At 37.8% G+C, this 21387-nt stretch overlaps 1 protein-coding gene across 3 annotated transcripts in view; it reads left to right on the top strand.

Moving 5' to 3' along the window:
* TMEM245 (transmembrane protein 245) overlaps positions 1–21387 on the top strand; it is a 76790-nt gene that overhangs the window by 33935 nt on the left and 21468 nt on the right. For all 3 annotated transcript variants that reach the window (XM_039710996.1, XM_039710995.1, XM_039710993.1), the window contains 5 exons: positions 2143–2233; positions 3034–3132; positions 4872–5003; positions 11841–11963; positions 15776–15921. In XM_039710996.1, coding sequence (XP_039566930.1) covers positions 2143–2233; positions 3034–3132; positions 4872–5003; positions 11841–11963; positions 15776–15921 — 591 coding nt within the window. The remainder of the gene's footprint in view (positions 1–2142; positions 2234–3033; positions 3133–4871; positions 5004–11840; positions 11964–15775; positions 15922–21387) is intronic.

Genomic DNA, 21387 nt, shown 5'->3' with positions numbered 1-21387 from the left:
AATTTTTTTCCTAATGTCCAACCTGTACCTTCCCTGACGTAGCTTGAGACTGTGTCCTCTGGTTCTGTCAGTTGCTGCCCAGTGGAAGAGACCGACCCCACCTGTCTACAGCCTCCCTTGAGGAAGTTTTAGAGAACAGTAAGATTGCCTCTAAGCCTCCTCTTCTCCAGGCTAAACATCCCCAGTTCTTTCAAATGTTCCTCACAGCGTTTGTGTTCCCAGCCCCTCACCAGCCTCGTTGCTCTCCTCTGGATGCACTCAAGCATCTCAACGTCCTTCCTATACTGAGGGCCCCAGAACTGGACACAGCACTCAAGGTGGGGCCTCACCAGTGCTGAGTACAGTGGGAGAATGACCTCCCTGCTCCTGCTGGCCACACAATTCCTAATTCAGACCAGGATGCCATTGACCTTCTTGGCCACTAAGGCACACTGCTGGCTCGTATTCAACCAGCTGTTGACCAGCACCCCAAGGTCCCTTTCTGCCTGTACACTATCCAGTCATACTGTCCCCAGCTTGTAACATTGTAGGGGATTTTTATGGCCAAAATGTAGAACTTGGCACTTAGACTTATTAAACTTATTAATGACTAAAGTAAGCACCAAGACTAGTAATAAGGGAGAGAGACGATGTTGAGAGAATTGCATCTAGAGGAAAACATGGACACACTGGTGAGCAAAGGAGTCATTGCATGAACATCAGAGGGGGAATAGGTGAGGCTGAAAAGTGTGATTTTTAAGGAGGGCATGCTCCAGATGGGTTTCATTCTGATTCAGCTAAACAGACACTGGGCAAATGTGAGATACCAATTTAATGACAGTGAAAAAAAGATCTCTCCAGAATAAGAATGGTTGACTCTTTCAAGGGCACATTGTAAATAAAAGTGATGGTGGTTTAAGAAGATTGAAAGAAAGCAGATGCTGTCTTATAAGAGCAAAGCAATTTTTCAAAAACAGAACTAAAAGGATATAGTTAATAACCAGTGTAGTAATACATGCTTTAGCACTACTAAAGTAATCACAATCATGAGAACAGAAAGCACTTAAAGCACTTGGTTTTATTCCTTCCTGGCATCTCTTGTGTTGTTTGGCCTTTCTGTTTTTCTGTAAGATGGAAATAAGTGGGACTAATGGAGGTGGAAATTTGACTGTCAAAAGCTGATTTACATAACAAAACTACTGGTGTAATTAAATAATTTGCACAATTCTAGTATAACTTCTTACTTAGAGTGTTTGCATTCAAATTTGAAGTATCCATAACACTATATTTTAGTTCATTAAGAGTAAGAATACCTATTGCCAAATCCGTGAAGCTTTACCAGCTTTCAGAGCTCAATGCTCATAATTATGTTTAGAGGTGAGTGACTGAAATACTTGAATTCCAGTCTGGAATATTACTGAAGCATTATGCAGACAGAGGAGCTGCCATGTTGGTCTTCAGTCAGGTGAACAAATACATCAGTTCTGTTTCCTGAATGCTTTAATTTTGTTTTGAAAGGGGTCCAATAAGTGCCATTGAATCAAGATGTAAAAAGAAAGTAAAAACAGAGATTGTGTGCCCTGTATTCACAAATGGTAAAATGCTGTAGGTTACGTGGCTTGAAAGTGATGTGAGTCCCTGAAGAAATTCACAAGCAGGTGGTTTGGTGAGGACTTACAAATAATGGTAAGGTCTGATGTCCAGACCTTTTGTCAGCTGGTTGCTTTTTCATGGAAACTATGTTAACAATTTACATTGAGCTTGTAGTTTCAAAAGGTTGTGTTTGCAGCTAGATGAGACTGCTTCATATGATATTTTCAGGAAACTCTGGGGACAAAAAAAAAAATGTTGTGTGAATAGCACCCATGGAGATTGAAGAACAGATCTCTTCTGAAAAAGTTGAGATATCAAATTAATTAAGGTTTCAGGAACCTTGGAGGATTTTGATGACATGCCCTAGATTTAATTCTGCTTTGCTTATGGGAAAATCTATTCCTTAATATGTAGAAGGAATCATTTGAGTTGTAGTAATTTTATATGTATTTAACCATAATGATTTGTTGTTTCAGAATGTTAATTTGCAATATGTTTTGGGTGTAATGAAGTGGGTATAATGTATAACAGTTAACTTTGTTTTCCCTCTTTAAAACCCACCCCCCTCAGCTGGCTCCCAGAAGCCCAGGTCATTCAGAAGGCGCTCAATTCTGCAGCTAACAACGTATACCAGTATGGCCGAGAATGGATCACACACAAGGTAAGAGGAAGCTGTCAAAAAGCGCAAATTCTTTGGGTTTTGTTTTAATTTCTAGTATTTCATAAAAGTAAAAAGAAATAAACATACATTTGTCAGTAGTTCGTTTCCATTTGTTTAACCTTCCACTGTGGGAAAGTCCACTTTGGGACTTCTGAAGGAATAGTGGGAGTGATTTCGGTAGTCTTTTCTGTTCAGGGGATAGTTTCTTTTTAAGAACTGAAGAATCTGTCATCATTCTAATGATTCCCAGTGAAAATGCATCAAATAAAATTATTTTTTTTTAACTGACTGGTTGTCATATTATAGACAATGTAAACTTCTATTGCAACCACTGCCCCTCCCTCTCTCCTAATTTCTGTGTGTGCTGGGTGTGGTACACACCCATTCTTTAAATCCTAATTTGTATAGTTAAGCTATATTCTTCTATATATCTTCTTCTTGGTAAGAATTTGCCAAGATTCTTACTCATATATTTGATATCTAGCACACATCTCAAATTATTTGAAATATTTACTCTAAAAATATGATCAAGGGCTTTGGACTAAGGATTTTAGAGACAGCATTTGTTTTGCAGTGCAGAAAGAAGTCCTTAGTGCAGCAGAATGTTTTTTAACAAAGTCTTTGAATTGTGAACCATTTTATCTGAATTGTGTATTTTATGCTGATACTAATTTTTCTAATAACTTGGGTTTGAAATGTGCCTTTACAGACAATCTTACGTTATTCATCAAGCTTGAAGTTCATCAGTGGATGTCTGCTTTGTTCTATCCTGTACAGTAATAGATTTTTATGTGTTTTAGCTCCATAAGATTTTAGGAGAAAAAGTAAATAACACTGCTGTGATTGAAAAACAAGTGTTGGAGCTCTGGGACAGGCTTTATCACTCTTGGTTTGTGAAGGTGGGTAACTCATTTAAATGGTATTCATGTAAACTATCACTTAGTACTCTGACATAATCATGCATTTCTAAGGAAGAAATTAGCAGAAAGTTGGAAGGTTGAGTAAAGGTTGGTGTTGTGTTCTGCCGGTTGGTAACAAGAAGGTAAAAATTTCAAGTGTATAGGACAGATCATTCTAGAGTCACAGTTTTAGTATTGCCAGAGCTGTGGCCTACACTTAAGTAGTTGTGTGGTTTTGTGTGTGCTGTTTTACAGTTTTCTCACTTTTTATAATTAGTATTTCATAGTTTAGCACTTTCTGCTGGTTATTCGGTTTGTTGAGGTTTTGGGAAAAGGCAACTGGTATTCTGTATGATTTGTGTAACTTTTATTAAATCATTGTTATGCTGACAATGCTGCTTGCAGTTTAAAAGAAAGAGCAATTCATTAGCAATTGTGCAATGGAAATATCAAATCCAGAAGTCATATTCCTGAAATACTTCTGTATATTTTAATGATTGTGATTATATTAACCCTTTTCTTTATGCAGTTATTCTTCAAGTACCTCTAAAGTTCCAAGAAGATCTCTGCATTAAAGAAATAACAGTTTTAGTATAGAACTAGATGTACAGGTGATAGGTCTACATACAGTTTACAATTACAGAAGGCCTATTTGAGGGGGATTTTTGTCTTCTCATGTTTTTACACTAAATAAATTGCTAGCTCAGAAGAAAGATCTCTGTGTTGGCAGCAAATTGTTAGAGAAGGTTGCTAATAGTACATCACAAAGTGTAACAGTGCATCTAGAGAGAATTGGTAATGAGCAGAAAATGTAATGCTCTTAGATAAATCAGTGCAGGGACCGTACTTGGAATGTTATTTGCCATGTGTGGCAAAAAAAGATATTGCCATTTTGCATGCAGGTTGCTAAGGCTAAAAGCATGCAGGAAATTTTAACAAGTAGTGGAATGCTTATTGTAAAAATCAGAATTAAGAACTTGAGAAGTCTCCTTCTATTAAAGACTAGGATTTTGTTGTCAGCAGGTTTGCTTAAGCTTGCTTTCAGAGAATTTTGGCGTACTTCTCTGAAACACTTGTCACAGTCCCAGCTTGTGGCATTCAAGATGGTAATCAGGTATTATTCACTGGGCAATAGGCAACGTCATAATTAGGGAGGAGCCACTTTAGGAATTAGCTGTTGTTTTTATGGCCGTGTCCTGTTGTCTTGTTGTGTTGCAGTTATGAAGGTTTGTAGTCAGAAGAAATCCTCCTGCATCTGGTTTAGCTGATAGGTTTTGTGTGATTGAACATTTTCTGTGAAGAGATAGAAACTAATAGTGAAGAAAACTAGTTGCTTAGACTTCAGCTTGTATTTTTCTTTATGGGTTGTGCTGGGAAAACTTACATGTTGCAAGCAGTAAATTATGTAGGCAATAATTGAAATCATGACTTCTTTCTTGTGTGCTTTCATTAAGAGCAAAATAGATACCATTGTATCAGTCAAGCAGAGGTGAATCAATACAACATACACACATGTAATTAAATGGGATAATTAACTACAGTTTTCTGTCAGATTTAAATTTTTCCAGTGTACAGAGTACTTCCAGGTATTTTTGGGGATGCCAGTTAAAGCAGCTCTTAAGTATTTAGATGCATGTTGGATCTATTCCTCATTAAGAAAACACCAGTCTAAAGCATTAGCTTTTGTCTTTCTCGTATCTCTGAATTTTATTCAGATGTCTATTTTCTTTGTTTTTAAGAATGTAACACATTCTGGAAGACACAAAGGGCACAAGTGGCACATAAACCGTCAGAACAGCTGGCTTGGAGATATTCTGGACTGGCAAGATGTTGCATCGTTTGTTCACGATAACATCGAAACGTTTCTCTCGGTACGTTTTCTTTGCACTTACTATGAAATTGGTCTAATTTTTAACTGATAGCAGTTTCTCCTTGGAGTACCATTAAGGTTATGGAATCAAGTAAATGGAAAATTACGGAAATGCTGTTAGTATTATTTACAATTACCTAAGCAATTGTTGCAAGCCTATTTAAGATATAACTGTAAAACAAACAGAAATGTTTGTGATAAAGAAGCTCTTGTGCTTTCAGCATCTTCATGGATAGCAGCTTCCCAGATGTCTTCCTGAGGCATATTGTTACCTGTGTAACCTGCAAGCTGATTTTCAGTGCATTATTTTATGTAGTCTTTTCTCTTTAAAGAAGAAGACAATTGGTTTAAGTTATAACTGAAGAAGCTATTGACTAAGAGGTTGTGAAAACAAAGCCAAGCAATAAAAGTGGGAGGTGGTTGTTGGTTTTTTTTGCCTCAAATTACTATTATTTGTTGGGTTGAAAGCAGCTTATTTTTTTATTCTTTTATGAAAGTTCTGTGGAGAATGACATTAATATTTTTCACATTGTGAATTCCTGAATAAAAACATTTAACCTTATGAGGAGAAAAAGAGGAAGCATTGAAAGCAATCCAAGTTAAGGTGTTTCACTAAAAATATCATGTTAAATCCTAAATGCTTAATACATAGAGTCAATGCCCAATATAGTTAATCTTTGACTTGAGCTGTTGTCATTACATTATCTTCAATTTTGGAAGACTGTTATTTATACCTAACTGGCACTATAGCAGATCTGTGGATGCAGTTAAAGCTAATATTTGTCTCCAAGCAGTTCTTGGTTTAGACTGATAGGCATGTGTGCTTTTCTGACCTCCCCCATTTGCTGCTTAATTTGTTACAGTTCTACCGTAGAAGAAGATGTGAGACAGGAAAGAGTTGAGAGAAACTTTATTGCAGTAAACTTTTTTCAGTTAATTATGAAATTTGATTGGTACTTTCTCAAAGTTGGCCATGCATGCTTGAGGCAAAGGGTTTAAAAATGCACAGCACATCATGCTTTAAAATCAATGTGGAGTTTCCTTCTAGGCAAGAGGCACAGAAGGAGGAGAAACTACTTGATAAGTGTGTGTCATTTGCAGCATTGCTGCACAATGCTCAGAAACCATGATTTAAAGTGTGCTTCAGTAATCTAAGGCTAGAGGACAGAGGTGAAGAAAAGTGTAAAGAGAATAAATATTTAAGAATGAAAAACATTAATATAAAAATTTTCATCTAGCTAACATGCTTGCTTTACTTCTAAAACCTGGTTTAAAAGTTCAAGAAAAAAAGTGCCAGTGATTGACTTGCTTTCCTGTTTATTTCCAGGAACTCATTACTCATCAGCAGTGGGGAAACACCTGTCTTTTTTCTCCATGTACTCATGTCCTTAATAGCAGACTGTAAACCAGTCAGCTTAATATAAAGCTCTAAATCCTGATTTCACATCCTTACTGGGCAGCATTTTCTTTCCTGGCTTGCTCATCTGCAGTGCATTGCATAAATATTACTCACGCTAATGTTTTTAATTAAAATGGATGAAAATGCAGTCTCTGTTCTTGTTTAGGTAATTTAAACTTGGAGATTATGAAAATGAGAATAGCTTTTGCTTAAGTCTGGTATGTTTAAGCAAGTTTCCTACCTAGCCTAAGATACAAAGCAGCCTTGCTGTATTCAGGGTTTATGTTCTTACCAGAGCATGAAAACCTTTCTCCTGGTATTTTGAAATGGAACAATGGGTTATTAAAATGGTATACTGATTTGGGAAGGGTTAATATTTTACATTAGATGAGTGCTTTTGGGAGTGTATGTTCTGGGAATTTAATTTTTCTGTTGCTTAGATTCTTTAGTTTGGGTTTTTTGTTTGTTTGCTTTTTTCATATTTATGGAACTCTGAGTGGGATTTAGACGAGATTAGATGGGGCTTTGAGCAACCTGATCTAAGGAAAGGTGACTCTGCCTGTGGCAGGGGATTGGGACCAGATGATCTTTAAGGTCCCTTCCAACCCAAACTGTTCTATCTTTTTATTTTTTGGTTGAGTGTGTTGTTTGTGGGGAAAATGAAGTTGCACGCTTGAAATCAATGCTGGTTTGCAGTTCTTAAGAATATAGCAAGACATAGTCCCAAAGCTGTGTTGACAGTTTTTTTAACATACAGATAATTTAAAGACAATGAGATAGCTGTAAAGAACTGTGTGAAGAAGCGGATACAAGGCTCTAATGAGATTTCCTCCAGTTTTGGAAAATAATAAATGTGTGTGATTACACTACTTGCATGTAACAAATATTTATGCATAGATTGAGTTTACCAAAAAATAACTGTCTTGCTAGCCCCTTGGCTTTCTGAAGTATTTCAGAATAGAACAGATGACAGTTTTCTCTGAAAATACAGCTATTTGACAATGTCATATTACAGCCACAAGCAGATAAGCTCTTTTCCATTGATGGAAGTCAAAGGAAGTGTTCTTCCTCCTTAATAGAAGAAGGAGTGTTTGCTGTAAGAAAAATGCTAAGAGAAGACAGATGCTAGTGTTTCACTTCAGGCTTTTCCCGTAATGGAAGAAATTTTCATTTTAGAGTTGAAGGCATGTAATTAAATTACTCTGATGTAGGTGTGCTGGGGAATTGCTGGTGTTCATTTAATTTGTAACAACATGCATCAGTTCAACTTTGCAACTTTAAGTATCAGGTAAAGTTTGGAAGACTTCTGTACCCCCCTCAAAATGTGCGGTTTATTATGAGAGTTACGCTTAGCTGTAGTTTGATGTCGACAAACCATAATTATTTTAAAGTAATTTACTATACAAACATGTAAATTGCCTGAAGATTTAATATGAAGATAAGCTTTTCCAAGTCATCAGTTTGCTTTTTTTTTTTTCTCTCTAAAAGCTTTGGTGTTAGTAGCAGTGCTGCCTTTTTCCAGTATTAGAAGCAGTAGTGTTAAAAACCAGCATAAGTGGTGTGTTTCTGAAGTTTATTCTGGGGTTTATTTAATCTCATTCTTGGCAGAGAGAGCAAGAGTGGAGTCTCACTTTGTCTTGTATTTTGCACCCCATACTCCAGTCCAAGGTAGTTTATCAGATGGATGAAATAGGCAGCATGTAGCTGGACAATTAAGATTTAATTTCTGAGAAATAAAAGACTCATTCTTTCCTCACTCATCTGCTTTTCCATTCATAACCTTTTTTCTCCATTTCTTGTATGCCTGTAGCATTGAGAAAGTGAATTGCTGCTGGCTAAATCTGTGAATGATGACTCAGAGCTCCCTTGATGTTGTATGAGACATTGCTAATGTCTTCTTAATTTGATCTTTTGGCTCCTTACACAAGAATACTCATCATTTCACCAGCAGGTGGTATCTCATTCAGAGATCTCCCAGACAGGAAGACTGAAGACCTTGCACAGAGATACACACAGCAAGCTTCAGCTTAGTTAGGTTTCCCTTTCCATGCTTTTAGCATGACTGATCTGTGCATCTTAAATCAAGTCAGCTCCTCAAATATTTCACTGTGTTATTACATATCCTAATGTTTTTTCTCTAGCTCCAGTAATTTCTTCAAATAATCTCATAAGTTTATCGTTAATTCAGTCATTTTTTCAGTAATATATCAATTAGCATGTTGGGGTTTTTTTTCCACATCTTTGCATCCAGTTTTATTCCCTTTATACAGAATTGAGTTAGGTGCATAGTTTTATCTGACTTCCAGAAGTTTGCTGACTTGAAGTTCTCAGTAAATTACTGTTTTGATCAAGTGCCTTTTAACCCACATTTTCGGGTATTCACCAGTTTAAAAGTGGCCAAGAGGACACCCAAGATGCCTGAGAATATTGTGTGCAATTTTTCTTTCTTGCCTGTTACAAATTGGAAAGGCAGAATAACAGTTGCTGATGGCGGCACAGTGTGATGTGTAAGAGGGTCCTGAATTCTATACAGCTTTGTAGATCTTTTAAGCACTGATGCCTTACAGCTCCTTACAGAGCAGCGGTTTGGGGAAAGAGGTGTGGTTTTCTGTTGTTTAATTGGGAAAAAATAAGTAAAAGTAATATAACATTGTTGCATACATATTCACACTTTGTTCTGTTGTGGAGAACTGAGCTAGCGGGGTGTTAACAATTCTTTATGTGTAGTAGGTGACCTCATCAACCCAGCTGCAGTAGCTCTGGGAATCAAACAGCATTATGAACTCTGAGGTGCAGCTGGGTGTAATTTGATTTTGCGAGTGGTAGGGAACTATTTGAGCACATTCTGATACTGTATTCAGTAATGATTAGTGTCTGCTATGTCTGTCTTCTCACCTTAGCTATGAAAAGCTTGTATCTTGAAATTTTAATGGTACATGGGTGTAATGAGGAATTGCTCTGTAGTTGGAGACGAGTCCTGAAAGATGCAGTTGCTTCATAAGACCTATCAAAGCTGTAGAAAGGCATTATCTTCATTTAACTGTAAAGTAGATGCTGGTGATAACTGGTCCAACAGTTCCAATCAATGACTCCACAAAACAAGGATGTTCATATAGGAGAACCATTCCTGATGTTAATGGAACAACCTGATACCTATATTCAAACTACCTACAGTTGTATACTCCTGATTATCAGCCCTCAGGCTTAAGCTTCTAGGGAAAGTTCAATAAATCCTGCCTATACTGGAGATAGATCCTATTTTGAAAACTTTCACAGTCCCACCAGTTCTATGCTCTCCTCTGGAAGATGGAACAAGCTCTTCTCCTTGTAAACTCTCACAGGTATCAGCTCAGCTTATGTGTTGCAAGTGAGGGTTTTAACAATTCCTATGATTACTAGTTAGAAGGCTGTTAAAGTAGAGTAGTTTTACTCTTTAGAACAAAACTTTACTAGACTGTTAATGTAAACATTAACAACATGCTTCATGCCTCTGGTTTGCTTTGCAGTCTCCTAATCATTATGTATTGAAAGTGGTCAGTCCCTAAAAATCATGTCCTACGTGAGCTGTGAGGCTAAAAAAACCATCATGGTGGTGCTGTGTAGTTGTCACCAGTAGAGGCTGTGCTTAATGGTCTGAGTCACAGGAGTGTAAATGAGCTGACTGAAGAGCTTTTAGTTATGCAAAGCTGGAGCTTGGAGCTTGTCCCCTTTCATAAGGGGTTCTTATTCCAGACAGCTCATAAAGTTATGCATCTTCAATGCCTTCTTACTCAAAGCACTGCTTCTGTTTCAGGCACCTTTGTTTTCAACCTGTGTCGCTATTTTCAAGGCCTTTGCTGCTGTTCTGTGATTAAACTGCACATTAGAGCAGAGGAACTGTGGCACAGAAGCTCCAGTTCACACACCAAGTTCTAGTAACAAGCTTAAATATCTGGGAGGGGAACCTTGCATGCAACTTAAGGCCCACTATTAGCAGTGATAGCTCTGTCCTTCCAGAATACCAGCTGGAAGGCCTCTGTTTAGCTACAAACCATTCACTCAGAATTCACTGTCCTCTGTCTCTACAGTCCTCCTAACATAATGTTCACATGATAATGTTACCTAGGGGCTGCATGAATTTGTAGCACTGCTCCACCCCCAGAATGAGTTCATAGTCCATAGAAGAAACAAAGGGATAGGTACCAGTGGAAGAACATTTTTCTGCAGTGTCCTCTTCACTTCTAACCTCCCTTGAATTCACAAGAGACACTAATAAAATCTGTACAAAAAATGAGCTTTAACATTCATAATTCCCATTAAATAGTAGGAAGCATGAACTAAGTAGGTCTTTCTGTGTCGTAATTCCCTGTCGTTTCCCCCAGCACTTATTCCCTCTCAAGTTCATGCTTAATAAATTATGTTTAATATGCTTCACTCACTTCTAAAGGAGAGGTGATCACATGGCTTACACTCCTTTGTCTGGTCTATAAATGCAGACTACTGAGGAAGGGTTTTTTTGGTTTTAGGGGGTTGTTGGTTGACTGGTTTTGTTTTAATTTGGTCTAATTGCTATTTGTTAAACCAAGACTAATAGTTGCTAGTTTCGAAGCCTTCACTTATGGCTTTGAACCTGAAGGGCTTTCATGTCAGAGCTTTTACAGTTTTTTCCAGTTACATTACTTAGTCTGAAAGAAGTCTGTACACTTTGGCTTGTACGTTATTACTCTATTCCTTCTGGATGAAATATTTGTTTGAAATTAGTGTGCACTGCATTTAGGATGCCTCTATGTGCCTTCTTTGATGCATCAAAACTAGTCTTTACTATATGTAACCATAAGCAATCTGTTCCCCAAGCCAGTACAAATTTTAATAGATTATCTAATATTGTTTGATTTATTTTTTAATAATTGACTAACTGATGCAGCCTTACTAAAATCACAGCTTTTGCATTTCTCTGCAAATATTACTAAAATGCATGTGCATTTCATTACCATGAAAGCTTTTAACAACAAATTTATTGAAGTAGTAATTTTATTATTTGATTGGGAGCATCAGATTTTACCTGCCTTGTGATGTTACTACTTGTTCTTTGTGTCTTAACATTTCTGCTTTTGAAAAGGTGAATATTTTCTCCCAAGACAAGATCTGCTTGACAGCAGTGTTAATCGCAATAAACAAGTGTCACCACATCTAGGTTTTTTGCAATTTTGCATAATGAAATAATTTTGAATACTGAGAAAAAATTACGAAACCTCAGAATTTGCTACATAGAAACTTACCTTTGGTAAAGTGGACATTTTCACTTGATAGAACCTGCTGTAGTGTAGGAGTCAGGGAAGGTAATTTTTTTTTTTAAGTCATCTTTGTTCAGCTTGATGGAGATGAATTACTCAGCAAGTAATTCTCTGCCCTTGTTAACAGCATCCAATGTCTAAATCTGTCTTCTCCCTCCTTTTTCAGATCCTGGAGTCTCTGTGGATAGTGATGAGTCGCAATGTGAGCCTCTTGTTTACTACAGTTACAGCATTAGTGACAATCCTCTTCCACAGTGGGACAGCTCTTCTCAATTTTGTGCTTTCAGTGGTAAGTCTTGTCATTGATTTACGTGTGCCATTTTAATGGAGTAACCTAGTTGCACATACTGTAACAATGAAAACTCAAACCTAAAGCATTGAAAACATCTTCTAAACTTAACTAATACAAAAATTCTTTAAGCTTTTGCAAATTTGCTATCTATTTGGGGGCAGTCTAGATGGAGGACAAGATTAGGAGGTAATAAATCTTCCTGTCATTCTGTTAGTGGAAAATTCTTGTTTCAGGCCTTGAAGGTACTAAGCTGTAGCTTGTAATATCCTATATAACAGCTGAAATCTCAGAGCATGTCTGCGTAAGGATATCCCTATACAAGCCATTGCTTTCAGGAGATGGAAACATTTTTTGCAGGGAAATCACCAATTTTGTTCTCTAGTTGTCTTCTGTAAACAAAGATTGCATGAAAGCATTTTATTTCTTCCCTAGTCCAACTTCACCCAAGATGGCACATTTAAAACTCTTTCTAAAAAGTTAGCATACAAAAATTGCAAGCTTGGGAACAAAATTTGTCTTTAGATGCTTAATGGCTTATATCAAGTTCATTGCATGCTGTTGCTGTGATGCATGATCCTGACTTTTTGTCTGCCAGCAGCATCCTGCCTATTGCTGGGGCACTTGTGCAGTCAGCTGGTTTAGCAGAGGTAGTTGGGATCTTGCTGTGTTGGAATTCTTTTAAAGAGTAGATGCTTGAACTTTTATTTTTTCATTTTTCAGGTTTCCTAGTTGATACAGAAAAGTTTTTACTAGTTTGGAGTGGCACAAGCTAACTTAAATTTTCCAACAAGATAATGCTCAAAGTTGTTAGCTTTTCTACTGGTTACATTTCAATCCAGTTTTAGTCATCTTGAATAGAAATTAAAATACAAAATTTTATTTTAGGTTTAAAAATGTGTTCTTTAAAGCATGGAAATAATGGACACTTTGTTCAAAAGCTCAATTTTGAAAAATAGGCCTTCCATAAAAAAATTAAGTAGGAATATCAATCTGTGTAGCACATCCATCCACGATCCAGAAAGATTGTGTTCAGATCTTCAACAGACTTTTGAAAACTGATCATTACAGAAGTGTCAGCTGTATTTCACTTCTGAATACAAGTTCCTGTCTGCACACATGTGCACATGGATGTATGTATATGCCTTTGTGTGGGTGTATAATTATGCACATGTGTGTACTCACATGTGCACACACTCACTCACTCTGCTCATATCCTGTTACAAAGATTGGATGAGAAAAAGCTCCATTTGGCTGATGGGCAGCTACAGTCCTGCAGGGAATGCACAGATTTTGGATGCTCTTAAACACACAACTGAACAAACAATCAGAAAATCCAAAACAAGCAACAAACTCCCAACAAACAAAAACCCTGAATCTTTTCAGCAGAAAATTGAGTATGAAAAGCAGATACAGAAATATTTACTGAATCAATGGACCTGGTGCACAAGCAATTAGGTTGTGTGTTTCTTGATACCTTGTGGAAATGCTGAATTATCAGTTTGGTAGAGAGTGTTTACCCAGAGTGTTCTCCTTGAATTCAGTCTATCCCTCCTCAACTTAGAGTGTTTAATGTTTAAGGTACAGGACAAATTCTACAGCCTGAAGTAGTAATCCATCAATTGTTTAACTATGGAAAGGTCATACTGTTTTGTCTTTGGTAAACTTTTTCTCATAGTTATCATCAGGATCTTGAATTGTTGCTTAGGAAACAATTTAGGTATTTCAGATATCCCGTAAAAGAGGTATGAAAGCTTTTATCCTCCAGTTGCTCTAAGTCAGTACATATCTTTTGCTGCTGAATGTAGTATTGAGGTTATTCTACTTGCTGGAAGAGTCAGCAAGCCATTTGAGAATACATTATTATATTCTGTGACTACAGGTTCTTTTTGCTTTTCTACACCTATTGTGCTAAAGGAAATACATTAATTTCCTAAAAGGCAGATACTCCAAAATTCCAAAGTTAGTTTTGTGTGGTTACAAACCAAAGTGCTGTGGTTACATCATCTTCTTTTAGCAGAAATTGAGTAGGGTTTTTAAGTTTTCCTTTCTTGTAGTTCAGCTTAATGCTATTTTATTCCACTACTGCTCATTCCCAGCCATTGCTTTGGCTTTCACCCTTCAGGTGGGTTTGTCTATCTTGTGTGTCCTTAAGAAAGCAAGTTTCTTCTGTAAACACTGGGGAAGAACAGTCCCCAGCAGATATTATACTTACTGTGCTTAGAGCAATATGCTGCTCTCTGTGTTGAAAACTGCATGTGCAGAAGAATCTGCTCAGTGGAAGGAAGACACAACATCATCTGGATGCCTGCTTCAGTACAGAATTTTCTACTGAAATCAGGAAATATAGTAGCTTAGAAATGGCAGAGCCCATCAAGGAAGAAAAATAGCCATAATTTCGGAATTACAAAGGATGTTAAAATGTGATTTAAGATTCTCTTACTTGAAACTGTAGCAAAACATAGTTGATACTGCTACTGGTGCTAGACTGTCTCGCATTAAAGCAAGGCTTAATTATTGTTATTATTTTTTTTAAGCTCAAAATTAATGTTAAGAGCATGCTATTAAAATCTGCTAATATAGTGACTTGTTTTATTAGCTAGATTGGTTTATGTCCCAAGGCAGAAGTTAAACACCTGGGGAGATGGAATATAGCCTAAACCAATATATGGCAATTTGGATGGTGGTCATTAGAGGTTAATAGTTGAATGTGACTTTCAAGTTTAAGTCTGGGAGGGTGGAGTAGGAGGAAAATGGTAGTAGCATTTTACCGAGTATAAAGAAGTTAGGAACAGAGACAGGTGTCGTTTTGAGATTGGTAATGAAATACTGCAATGCTGTTTGCATTTTGTTTTCTGAGCATCTTGAGAGGGAGTGAAGGAAAAGAGCATGAGGTATCTGCAAACTGGATAAAATGCTTGAAAGTAAGAGACTTATGGAGATCAGGCTCTTTGGCTCATAAAAGAAAAGTTTAAGATGTGTTTTATTGTAGAATACAAGTAGGTTGGAAACAAGGAAAGTGAAATTCTTTCTAATCTTGGGAGGAAAGAAAAAATATCTGAGTTGTGTACATAAAACAACTATAAGCCATAGTTTACGTTTGGACCATACAGAATGGATTTTTCTTGTTTAAGGTATTCTGTTTCAAGACGGACACAGTTTTGTGATTCATTCTTACCCAGGAAGTTGCTGAGCCCACTAACAGGAAGATAAGAGAAACATAGTTGACTTGCAACACAGAGGAAGCTAATCCAATCTGATTATAATTTTTTGTCTTTTAACTCAAACAGTGGAACTGCCATCACTTCCACTGAGACTCATCATCAAACTCACAGGGGGAATATTCACTTAGGATTGGCAGCTTAACATAAAATTTATGGTTGTGAATTTTTTTGTAATTCATATCTGATACACAGCTGCATAATGACTCTTGAGACAGCCCAAATTTATTTGGCACTTTTGTTTGCTTATTTTGAGAATAGATGTAACTATTCAGCAATTTTTTGATCTGTTAAACATGCTGAAAAAGATCCAAAGAGCCCCGCAGCTATAATGTTTATCAGCATACTAGTTGTTTGGTCTAGATGTGACTTTGGAAAGGAGCTGAACAGAGGCAGAAGTTTATAATGTCTAGCTGTAGATGTTAAGTCCTTTTTGGAGCAGGGGAGAAAATAATTCTTTCAGCTCTGTTTTTCTAAATCCAGGCTTGTGGAAGAGTATCTTGTTCCTTTTCAGTAAAATTTAATATCTGGATATCTAATTCTGTGAAGTATTTATTACCTTGTAATTTAAAACTTCAATTTGTTTTGCAGGTGATTTTTCTTACCACACTGTTTTACCTGTTAAGCTCCAGTGATGAATATTACAAGCCAGTAAAATGGGTGATAAGCCTGACACCTTTGTCTCAGCCAGGTCCCTCCTCAAATATAGTTGGCCAATCTGTGGAGGAAGCAATAAGGTAAATTGCCGATTTCTTGCTCTTTGTTGGAAATTCGTCTTTAAATTTGGTTTTCAGCTGCAAATAATTAACAATTGCAACAGCTTGTGTTTTAAAGATGAGTTGCAAAAATTATTTTAATAATCTGACATTGATGATTTTTCCCCTTTGATTGTTCATTTGATTGGACATGGATAAAAATTTTCTGAGCTCTGTGCTGTTCTGAATAGTAGTGTTTTGTAAAACTGCTACACCCATGACATCCCTAACTCATCAAGAAGCAGCGTTGGGAGTTCTGTTGGCAGTAACAGCTGGTGCAGCTCAGTAGGAGCAGATGCATGCAGCAAAACAGTAGAAATGGAAGATCTGACATCAGTGTTGTGCACATTTCAGGATTATTTAGTTAGAAGTATTTTGTCTAATATTGGAGAATAAATACCCATTTGTACCTGGAATGTATGTGCTTCTGGAGAATATTCTCCAGTTCAGTTTCACCTGAAAGAAATCTAGTTTGTGATCTCTATAGACCAAATTGCATCAAAGGGAACACCGGGGGAGCACTCTCCTCATCACACTTGTGCTGCACCTACAGAGTGCATCCAGAGTGGTTCATGCTGAGTCACGATTTTTGTGTGTTGGCTCTAAACTGCTTCAGTAATTAAAGGAGGATTCTTTAATGTTTTCAAATATGGTTCACAGAGATTTCATAGTAAAACTGTTCTTGGGGTGGTGAGTAAAGTTCATTCATCTGTGATGACTGAAATAATCAGCTTCCACCTGTTAGCAGCTTAAAACATTATCATGCTGGTAATATAATAAACTGGATTTTAAATAAGGTGTTTAAGTCATAGTGTAGTTTTTCAAAAAAGTTGATGGTCTGGGCAAAGTGAACAGACTTTCTGCTGAATTCTGTATCAAAGCATCACTACTGCTTTCTGTGTCATCTTGTACGTACATACAATACATGAATAGGCTTTAAACTGGAGAGGTATTAAAGCTGCTTTCTGAACTCATTGCTAAATGTTTTCCATTTTAACAATGGCAAGTTTATATTATGTTGTGTAGGATCTTGAACTAGAATGCTAACTGCTCTAGTCATTTGAAATGCAGGGGCAATTCAGGTAAAAAGCAACAGATTTGGAATTCTGCCAAAAAGTTAATAGCCTTTCTCTTGAGTGACTGCTATTGAGTTTTCATTGATCACATGGTTAGTATCTCAGTTCTATCTTTTCTGAATAGTGTGAGTGGATTTAGAGACTTATAGTAGTCTCACAAATTGTTCTTTTTAGCCCAGGGTAGAGGGGAACACTGTGGAAAAGTAGGATGTGGTTTGTCTGGGCATGGATACTGTGTGAGGAGGATGGTATTAAATGCAGTTACAAGTTTAGAGATATGTGACACAGGTGACCCAAGGTATTTCTCAGAATTGGAGTGCAGGAAAGAAAGAAAATAATTTTAGAGAAGCCACAGGAAAATGAGTAGGAAAGAGCCAGCATGCATCAGTAACTGCAAATATGATGAGAAAAAGCCAGTGTCTGGAGAATCTGGACAATGTGGAATGGGAAGCAGCTTGTCATACGCGAGGGACCTCGGTCTCTGTATTCACTAAGGTAGCCTGAATCAGTCACTCATATTTTATTAGAGTAGCCTGTACTTGGTGCCTTATTTGAATTCTTTGGAATGATTCTTCTGAGACTTTTGGAAGTACCTCACTTTTCAGTTGTACCTAAGGATTTATCCTAATGATTCTCAGTTAGCTTGCATTCCACTCAAAAGTTATTGTGATCTTCAGTATGTAAATATGGCAAGTGCAGTAACAATTTGGATTTGTGTTATGCATGCCCAATCTGTTGTCATATGAAAAACAACTGCTACTTCAAGCCCTTTCTTTTGTCCCAAACTAGCAACTATTCTTTCTTTTTGGAGATAAGTTGTTGCGGCAGAGGTAGGAACCTAAAAATGGTTACTTCACCTCATCTGTAAATGGCATGCAAAGTGGCATGGATATTAGTGCTTGGTGGTAGGATGGAAGAGGTATGAATAACCATTTGTGGTATGAATAACCAAAAAAGAAACGGCAAAGTGGCATGGATATTAGTGCTTGGTGGTAGGATGGAAGAGGCTCCATTTGTGGTATGAATAACCAAATAAGAAACATTTGTAGTTGCTTTCATTATTAGACTATGACAGCATTACACAGTATGAACTCACCCTCAAAATATCCATGCTTTCAAGTTGACCAAAAAGATTCAGTTAAGAAAGTCACCAGCTGTGTTCCAGCTCCCACCACTCTTCACCAGGACGTACTATGTGCACAAAGCTAAGACAGTGTCTAACTAGTCCTGGCACAAGGGCAGGGATCCTCCTGGCAAGAAACCTAATATCTCTGTTGCTCATAACCAAATGACATCCTCCTTGTTGCCAGTCACTTCTGTGCTCTTTTACTTAAAATGTGTTTGTGAAAAGCACTAGGAAACTTGGATGTAATCAAGGAAGTCTGTTCCATTTTGTGCTTTGCTGTTTATTTCAGAGGAAAAGAGCAAGGAGGAAAGAAGAGGAGGGCAATTGGCAACTTGTTTCTGTGGCTCAAGAAATCCCTTAATTTAAATATGTTACCCAGCAAGCTCTTAAACAAAGACCTTTTCCCATTTCACTTTCTCTCATTGGAACTGTGCTGTGTTTATTTATTTTATTTTATGGACTATAAATAGCTATAAATTTTATAAATACTTTTCTAACTCATTTGATGGTGAGTTTGCAAATACAGTGGCCATTCTCTGTTCACACAAATAGATTTATGAGCTGTATAGGGGTAAGAGCAGCTTTCCAGGCTGCTTTGAGCCAAGTGTTGAATCTCACTGTTTCTGTCAAAATACTACAGATTACAAATTTGATCTTGAGTAGTGGGGAAAAATAGATGCAGCTGTGGTGACACTACAAGAGTTTTGAAGAAGCTGAGTGTAATCTAAGAACTGCCTGGTACAAACCATGGGATGAATTGACCTGCTGGCCTTTGATAGGAAATTTTTTCATCCAGGATGCCAGAGAAGTAAAATGCCAATAGCATGTATCAGGTGGTGGGATTGAGCAGGGATTTGACAGGAGCATCATACCTGAGCCAAGAGCTTGTTTGGCAAACCTAGTGGTACAAAGGCAGAGCCCTGGAAGACAGGAGGTTACTTGGAAGCATCAGCCGGAACAGCTCCCCCAAGGACAAATTGTGCTGGGAAAAACATGAGCCTTGCTTTGAGGATCTGACTGTCCTCAGAGCAGGACCAGGGGACAGCAGTGACTGCCACTTGCTCTGACTTCAGCAAGGCTTGTGACAGCCTCCCACAGTAACCAGCTGGGTGAGCATGGGCAGAAGAAGGGGATGGCTGTAGGAGCTCTGCTGTGTGCTCAGCAGGACAAATTCCAACTCTGGAGATGCTGCTGGTGGTGGTGTGATTCAGGGCAGTGATGGGGCTTATGCTGATAGTGGTCTGGAGTGAGGGCTTGGGTCACTCTGGAGATGCTGCTGGTGGTGGTGTGATGGGGCTTATGCTGGTAATGGTCTGGAGTGAGGGCTTGGGTGATTGTAGGAGATCACCTTCTGCGTGGTTATGGGTTATGTTCTGCCTTCCCATCTGGGGAATGCAGGACAGCTGATGGGAATGTCCCCTGCCAGGTGAGGAGGCAGCAGCTTGATGGAAGGAAGGTCCTTCTCTCTCCAGTCCTTCAGGCCTCAGTGCTGAGAGATAGCACTTTTATGTGAGGGGCAGTGGGAAAGAAGGGGCCATGCAACCCTTGACAGTCAACAGAAGAACTGTTTTCTAGGTCTCCCTTGTGACTGGAAGGCAAATGGCAACCTAAGGGATGATCTGCTCTTAGTTTTAGCTTTTCCTATGTTGTGAATGTGACAGTAAGCTGGGTGTTTGCCTTTACCCCTGATATGCCACTTGCTTTGACTTTGAGTTTTCCCAGTTCTCACAGGCAGTGCTGCCTGCCTCCAAGCAGCCCTCCAGATTGGAACTGGCAGTGTTTGCACTATGGAACAAACACAGATTCTCAAATTGGTCATAAACCAGTTTTCCCAATTTTGAGTAACTTTGATCATGAGTGATTTTAGACTAAACACTTGTGTGTGCTTTGTTGTCATATATTGCATTTGTGTCTCCTCGTTGTTTGCATCTATGGAAGGCAGCATTTAATCTACAGGGAAGAGGAAAGGTCAGTAGTTATGTGATGACTCCCAAAAACACAGTAAAAAATCTGGGAGTAAGATTACTACCGATGGCATATGTGACCACAGGGATTTCTGACTGATGTATGAAGTACTGATGCTCTTTCAAATCAACCAACTAATTCAAAATTCCATGCTGGAACTTCATGTGCCATTGCCTGTAAATTAGGTGGGAAATAAAAATTTAGGAAAGTTTTAATCATCCCAAGTACTACTAGTGCCTCAGCAGTAAAAGAGCTTCTGTTCTCTAGTAGTTTTGGTCCTTCAAGCCCAGGTGATGTGTCTGTTTTCCTTTTTCTTTGGTTTGCAATCTCAGGTCTTTCTCAGTCTGATTCTAACTTTATTGGTGTGGCCACATTTCATTACTCTTTTTTTAATTCTTGATATATTCTTCATTTGTCCTTTGCATTTGATCCCTCCACAGTTCTGTCCTTTTTTCCCATTTTCCTTTTTTTTTCCTTTTTGTTTCCTTTTTTTTTTTTTTTTTTTTTCTCCTTCTTTTTCTTCTTTTCTTTTTGTTTTTATTTTTTTTTGCCTGTTCTCCATATTGCATAAGTGGGTATCAGGACAAAAATGATGAATTACAAAGGTAATATTTCATCATGTGTGAGAGTCTCCCTTAACCTGACAGTTGTGATTAGTTGCCTGTGAATATAGTAAATAGATTATTTACTTACACTGAAACCACTTAAAGCCAGCCATAGGAACAGAGAAAGGGAAACAGGGAGGGGCCTGATGGCTGTGGGAGGATTATGCCAGAGTAGGAAATCTTTTGGTGCCACTCTGTCAGGTTTAGGAAGATGACTTGCTTTAGAAACATGAGGACCACTTGGATGAGTTTACTGTATTTAGATAATTTTAATTCTCAATAGTAGTTAGTGATTTTTTTCATTGTAGCTATAGTTAATAATGCAGTATTTTGAAGGTTCAGTCAAATAATTATCTGACCATAACAGTGTGAGATTTGCTTTGCTCAGAAGGGTTCTGTAAAATAAAGTTGGTTCATGAGTCACCTGTTTTACTGCTTAAGTAGGAAAATTATATTCTTTACCCCTGAACTAGGGAGGGGGTGCTCTTGTCTGGATTTTTATTTTTGTTTTGTTTTTGTCCTGAATGGATGAAGCAGTAAGTCTCCAAATCACAGGTTTCCAAGTAGTAGCATGCACACCTTTGCCTGAACCATTTTCCTTTCCCTGAGCAGCATGTCGTTCTCTTCCTGAATGCACCATACCCTTCTTCCCTGAAGCTCCCATTCTGCTTGCTCT

The sequence above is a fragment of the Passer montanus genome, unplaced genomic scaffold, assembly GCF_014805655.1.
Source record: "Passer montanus isolate IOZ18808 unplaced genomic scaffold, ASM1480565v1 scaffold24, whole genome shotgun sequence".
Taxonomy (NCBI): domain Eukaryota; kingdom Metazoa; phylum Chordata; class Aves; order Passeriformes; family Passeridae; genus Passer; species Passer montanus.
Note: the sequence above shows the minus strand (reverse complement) of the source record. Positions and strands in the feature narration are given on the sequence as shown.